General features: G+C 41.3%; 1 protein-coding gene across 1 annotated transcript in view; it reads right to left on the bottom strand.

Moving 5' to 3' along the window:
* The window catches only part of LOC106474784 (plectin-like), a gene marked incomplete at its 3' end in the record, with an annotated part of 33806 nt that extends 29848 nt beyond the window's left edge, over window positions 1-3958 (bottom strand). The window contains exon 1 of the mRNA XM_013935474.2: window positions 1844-3958. Coding sequence (XP_013790928.1) covers window positions 1844-2989 — 1146 coding nt within the window. The remainder of the gene's footprint in view (window positions 1-1843) is intronic.
* Window positions 3959-6727: the final 2769 nt, after the last annotated feature.

Raw genomic sequence — 6727 nt, 5'->3', positions numbered from 1 at the left:
CACCAGAACTCTCTTCAAACTCACAAGATCAACAGTACTCTTTAGGAGCTGACGATGTTTCAAGTCGAAGGATCATCAAGACTCCTTTAGAACTAACAACATTTCAACTCAAAAGAATACCGCGGCTCTTTTAGAAATGACCATGAACTGTAAATACACCAATAATTACGCTACAATCATTACTTAATTTGATTGGTTTGTTTTGAATTTCGCACAAAGCTACACGAGGGCTATCTGCGCTAGCCATCTCTAATTTAGCAGTGTAAGACTAGAGGGAAGGCAGCTTGTTATCACCATCATTATTTAGTATAAATTTATAGGGAGCTTTTCAATATTGAATTATTTTCGCCATTACACATAAAATTAGCTTTTTTGTTGTTTTTTAAAGAAACTAAAGTTTACTGTCTATATAATTTCAAACCATAACATCTCCAGTCATATGTGCTAAATTAGATGGTTAGTAAAATTCTATTTGCTGCAAACTGCCACGCCCATGCTCTCTCTGGTGGGCAATTATGTAAATTGTAAAATAGGTCACTTTTGAAATATTTCATTATGTAAGTTACACGTATGGATAAAATGACGTTTCAGGAAAATTCTAAAAAAAAACTTTTTCTAAAGTGAAAAATAAATATGATATTTAAGGTAAAAAAACAAAAATAAAAATTTTAATAATCTTCTATCATACACGTCACATCGTCACCACCTAATGTCGATATCCAAAAACAGAGTCGGTGAAATGACCGCACGTCAATGGGTAACAGACGACACTTTCGCGTGCTTAAATACTGTCGTTTCCTTTCGCTGGAATGAAGTCGTCAGATTTAGTTTTGTGGACATCTATCAGATAAATGGTCAATAGTACTTAGTGAACCCTGCGCGTGATAACGATTGAGTAACATAACCTGTTTGTTGGTTGAATTTCGTACAAAGCTACTTGACGGCGTTAGTGATGGACTAGAGGGAGGGTAAGTAGTCAAAATCACCCACCGCTAACTCTTGGGTTACTCTTTACTGACAAAAAAGTGAAATTGAAATTATAACGCTCACACGGCTGAAAGAACGAGCATGTTCGGTGACGAGATTCGAACCCGCGACCCACAGATTGCGAGTCAAGACGCCCCACCTACCAGCCAACATAATCTGTAATGAATTCTCACTGTCACCTTTCGGACGGTGAATGTTATCTATAGTTTTTACACGAAATTAATGCATTCATCCGTGTTGAAAACAATGTATGTAAAACAGGAACTGCTTTCTTTAAAACAACTAGGCTGAGACAACAGACCAGATTCACCAACCAAAAATTAACTCAATTAACGTTCATCGACCGAACCACAGTTCTAAACTCGTACTACTCAAATATGCATGAGCTATATTACAGAATCCTAAATTAAATGTTCCCCCCTAGTAGCTCAGCAGCAAGTCTGAAAACTTATAACGCTAAAAACCGTGTTTCGATACCCGTGGTGGACACAGCACAGATACTTGAATGAGTGTTGATCCGTAGAAGAAAAACTTGGATAAACGTTAATATCGAATAAATGAAAACTTTGTGCGACGTTTCGAGCAGACGACCATCGTCAAGCAGTAGTAAATGTCATGTTACAATGGAATTAGGCTTAGAAATTGTGTAGCTTAGCGCTTAACAATAAAACAAACAAAAATCAAAACCTAAACCTAACGCCATTAACGTTAAGAGACGGCTAGCTTCCCACAAATATTATAACCAAACACCAGCAGTTATAACCGAAATCGACTGAATTTCCGAAATTATGCTTTAAAATACCACAATATACCAACATAAGAAAATCCCACAAAACAAAAGTTTACACGAGCCCACCTGTTTCGTTTGAGCCATTTCCGCTGGTTTTTTGGTGACCCGGTTAGTTCCTTGGGTTTTTCTGGCACGTTGGGCTTTGTTTTTCTTGTCACCGCGGTCAGTAAGACCGGTGGAAGAAGATTCTTGTTTTACCACGTGATGTGTTGTGACCGTTTGTCCTGGGGTGGTCACCTCGCTGGTGGTGACTGTCTGTTGGTCATCTCTTTGTGTCATTTCCCGAGTCTTCCTGGCACGCTGGACTTTGCTTTTTTTGTCGCCGTGGTCAGTATGACCCGTGGAAGATGATTCTTGTTTGACCATGTAGTGTGTTGTGACCGTTCGTCCTGGGGTGGTCACTTCGCTGGTAGTGACTGTCTGCTGGTCATCTCCTTGTGTCATTTCCCGAGTCTTCCTGGCACGCTGGACTTTGCTTTTTTTGTCGCTGCGGTCAGTATGATCCGTGGAAGATGATTCTTGTTTGACCACGTAATGTGTTGTGACCGTTCGTCCTGGGGTGGTCACTTCGCTGGTAGTGACTGTCTGCTGGCCATCTCCTTGTGACAGTGTCGTGGTCTTGCGGATAACCTGCGAAGTTTGGACGGTCCGGACTTCACTCGTGCTGAATGATGACCGGAACTCCTGAGAGGATGAGGAAGAACTGGTCTGGACTAGGGTATCCGGATCCTGGGGTTGCCGGGACCCCTTGGTGTGACGTCGAGTAAACATGTTGGGGCTACTACGCACTAACAAGCCCCTAAACAGGGCAGCAAAAAAGAGGTTTACTAAAATAACAATGCCCGCAAGACTTACGACCCAGTCCACAGGACAGTGTCCACTCTTATCGGGCCCACAAGTAAACTGGCGGCCAACGAAAGGAGCCTTGAGAGGCGAACAGTGCGGCTCCTTTGGCTGAGAGGTCCCACTATTAGTGAACAGATATACGCCTATCAAACTAGCCGCGAGAGCTAACGCGATCGACGTTATAGATGCCACTTTCAAAGCAGGAATAACGAGTTCCCACTTGTTGTCTGATAATAGAGCCGGTCTCGGCCCTCCCAGCCTTTTAAGCACGGACGATGCCTTTTCCTTCTTAATACCGGCCTGACCGGTAGGGGTTACAGACATGTCGTCTCGCTCCGGGAATGGTGGCTCAGATGAGCCCTGCATGTTCCGAGTAGCACCAGCAGATCTGATGGTTAACGTTTCAAGCTCTTCGCGTTACGGAGCATGTAACAGCGTTCCTTGTCTTCACATATAATCACAACTTTCCTACACTTTAAAGCACAACACAAAGTTTCTAAACATTCGCGATTTTTTTACAAGAGAATGCTAGTTTACTCCCACACGTCTGAAGGGATTTTGTTGTTGTTTTCAAATCATCCCAACTGCAAGTCCAACTTAGCTGTCGCTTATTCCACAACGTCGTCGAAAAAAAAAAAAGAAGAAGTAGACAGACAGACAAGTACTCTTGAATAAGACAACCATGGGTGAAAGTGAGACCGTCTGCTACCGTAGCACCAACTAACTTTGACCGTCTCTACATGTGTGCGACAATTACGTCTCTCGGTTAGCAGCTAGCTCTACGTAACACCCTGTTTTTCAAGGTCGATATATACGTTATTAAATCGAAGTGTTAGAACGTCAAAATCTTGTTTTCTTCACTAGGAGAGACTGAGGACACCTTATTCTCGAACCTAACTCTCTCTCTCTCTCTCTCTGTTCAGGATCGTCCTGCCAGTAGCCTCAAAGTATCTCGGGTAAAATCTCCAACCTTGAACACACCCATAGTCCTAGTCAACTCTCGTCACCCTTTAACACCCACTTCCAGAGAGAAGTTCTATGCTAACTTCGAGTTTATAAAGAGAACGTGACGAAATAACCCTTAGCTACGAAGGCTACCGCAGTGTTACGTTATGCGGACAAAGCCGCCACCAGGGCGCTCGTCTCGAGAAGAGCTATGCGGCAACTAAACAAGCATCATAAAATCGATATCACGTGGTGTGTTCCTTGCAGGCCAGGTAGAGTCCTCCCAAAGTCCAAGGCTGCTCCTATCTTCGAGTGGAACTTGTTAACATTTGAGTTGTAAACTAACAGTTCAGGATACGTTGTTTTCTTCAAGTTATCAGCATTCCTTCCTAACCCCTACAGTTTTCACCGGTTCACACAGAACCAAGGATTAAGATCCTAATATTAGATATTTATTTATGGAAAGCTAAATTTACGCGTAAAGTAAAAAAAAAAAAGTAGAGAGCGTTTTAGGTCGTTTCTCCCTCTCCCCCCCCCAAGTAAACTGGTGTAAAATTACAGATATGTATTCATTTGATTTCCTATCCAAACGAAATTATAACTAGCCACAAACTGTTGTAAACAAAAACCAATAATTAAAGTTCGCAGACGATCTTGAATTACTATTAATTTACACACTTAAAGTAACGTCCGGTAGGGGGCAGCAGCAGCATAAAAACAAAATACTCTACGGTCGGGTTTAAATATTTGATTGATATTCTGTGCGTGTCAAGTACAGCGACAGGTGTTTTGCAACATAGTTCACTAAAATCACACCAGGTGGCACCAAATATGGATATTGCTTAAATTGCCATCTCTCTCTCCTATTATTACTTTTGAATGTAAAATTTTCACACATTTGGGACATGAAGTTCTGCTAATTTGTCATCTGGTTCTGGAAAATCTGATAATTTCTTAGTTCATCAACACTATCTGTTACTACTAAAGCCACTGTATCTTGTACTAGCTTACGTCATACATCTACATCTCGCTGACAGTTCGCGGTTTAACACACAGGTATGTGAGAACGTTTCAAGGGCGTGACATGCAGGAATGTTTAACACACAGATATGTGAAAACGTTTCAAGAGCGTGACATGCAGGAAATGTTTAACATACAGATATGTGAACACGTTTCAAGAGCGTGACATGCAGGTAATGTTTAACACACAGATATGTGAACACGTTTCAAGAGCGTGACATGCAGGAAATGTTTAACACACAGATATGTGAACACGTTTCAAGAGCGTGACATGCAGGAAATGTTTAACACACAGATATGTGAACACGTTTCAAGGGCGTGACATGCAGGAAATGTTTAACACACACATACGTGAAAACGTTTCAAGGGCGTGACATGCAGGAAATGTTTAAACGTTTCAAGAGCGTGACATGCAGGAAATGTTTAACACACACATACGTGAAAACGTTTCAAGAGCGTGAAATGCAGGAAATGTTTAACACACAGATATGTGAAAACGTTTCAAGAGCGTGACATGCAGGAAATGTTTAACACACACATACGTGAAAACGTTTCAAGGGCGTGACATGCAGGAAATGTGTAATACACAGACATGTGAAAACGTTTCAAGAGCGTGACAGGCAAGAATACAGAAATATGGAGAATCCTGACTTAATTTGTTTTCATATGTGGCGCAAAAAAGAACCTAAAAAATATATGTATGTGTGTGCGTTACACTGAAACGGTGTTGTAATGATTTGGTACATTAAAGGTTGATTTAGTAAGAAATGTCCATGTTCCGTGGTTCTCATTATATATAAGAAAAGTCCGTGTTTTTTGGTTTTCATTATATGTTAGAAAAGTCCATGTTCCGTAGTCCCATTATATGTAGGAAAGTCCATATTCCGTAGTCCCATTATATGTAGGAAAGTCCATATTCCGTAGTTCCATTATATGTTAGAAAAGTCCATGTTCCGTAGTCCCATTATATGTTAGAAAAGTCCACGTTCCGTAGTCCCATTATATGTAGGAAAGTCCATATTCCAAACGAAGTTCTATTTAAATTCTGGCTCCCCATCTGAACACGTGTTTCTTCCCTCGTTTAGGCTGACTCAATAAATCTCAAGTGTTGATTAACTGAACTTGAATCCTAATACACCACAATAGATCGGATACAACTTATTGTAACCACGGGTACCGACCTTGAGTCTGTAGACCTTCGTCATCTTGATTATAAACTTGTGTGATAAGAGAGCAGTAAGTAACTCCAGCTGCTTGTGGTAACGTGCAGGTACTTCGTTCTTTATACCATTACCTTTATGCCAAGGCTCAGGTTATAGGTACACTAGTCCCATAATGCTCTTCGTGACTTGAAACGTTAATACTGTCTTAACTGTCGCCCTTATTAGTGTCCTTTGTGACTTGAAACGTTAATACTGTCTCAACTGTCGCCCTTATTACTGTCCTTCATGACTTGAAACGTTAATACTGTCTCAACTGTCGCCCTTATTACTGTCCTTCATGACTTGAAACGTTAATACTGTCTCAACTGTCGCTCTTATTAGTGTCCTTCGTGACTTGAAACGTTAATACTGTCTTAACTGTCGCCCTTATTAGTGTCCTTCATAACTTGAAACATTAATACTGTCTCAACTGTCGCCCTTATTAGTGTCCTTGTGACTTGAAACGTTAATACTGTCTCAACTGTCGCCCTTATTAGTGTCCTTCGTGACTTGAAACGTTAATACTGTCTCAACTGTCGCCCTTATTAGTGTCCTTCGTGACTTGAAACGTTAATACTGTCTCAACTGTCGCCCTTATTAGTGTTTTAATTTGTGTTCATCTATTTTCCTTCACCGTCCGTGTTCAGTCTAATTCAGTCGTCAAACTGAATACCACAAAGAAATGAATAATTCCTTCTAATAGAAGTGGACTAAGTATTGTTTGTTTGTTTTGAATTTCGCGCAAAGCTACACGAGGGCTATCTGCGCTAGCCATCATCACCACCCACCGCCAACTCTTGGGCTACTCTTTTATTAACGAATTGACCGTCACATTATATTGCCCCCCTACGGCTCAAAGGGCGAGCATGTTTGGTGGGACGGGGATTCGAACCCGCGACTCTCAGATTGCGAGTCGAGCACCGTAACCACCTGGCCA

Source organism: Limulus polyphemus, unplaced genomic scaffold (assembly GCF_000517525.1).
Source record: "Limulus polyphemus unplaced genomic scaffold, Limulus_polyphemus-2.1.2 Scaffold7682, whole genome shotgun sequence".
NCBI classification, from domain to species: domain Eukaryota; kingdom Metazoa; phylum Arthropoda; class Merostomata; order Xiphosura; family Limulidae; genus Limulus; species Limulus polyphemus.
The sequence above is the reverse complement of the archived record's forward strand: the minus strand, read 5'-3'. Positions and strand labels throughout refer to the sequence as shown.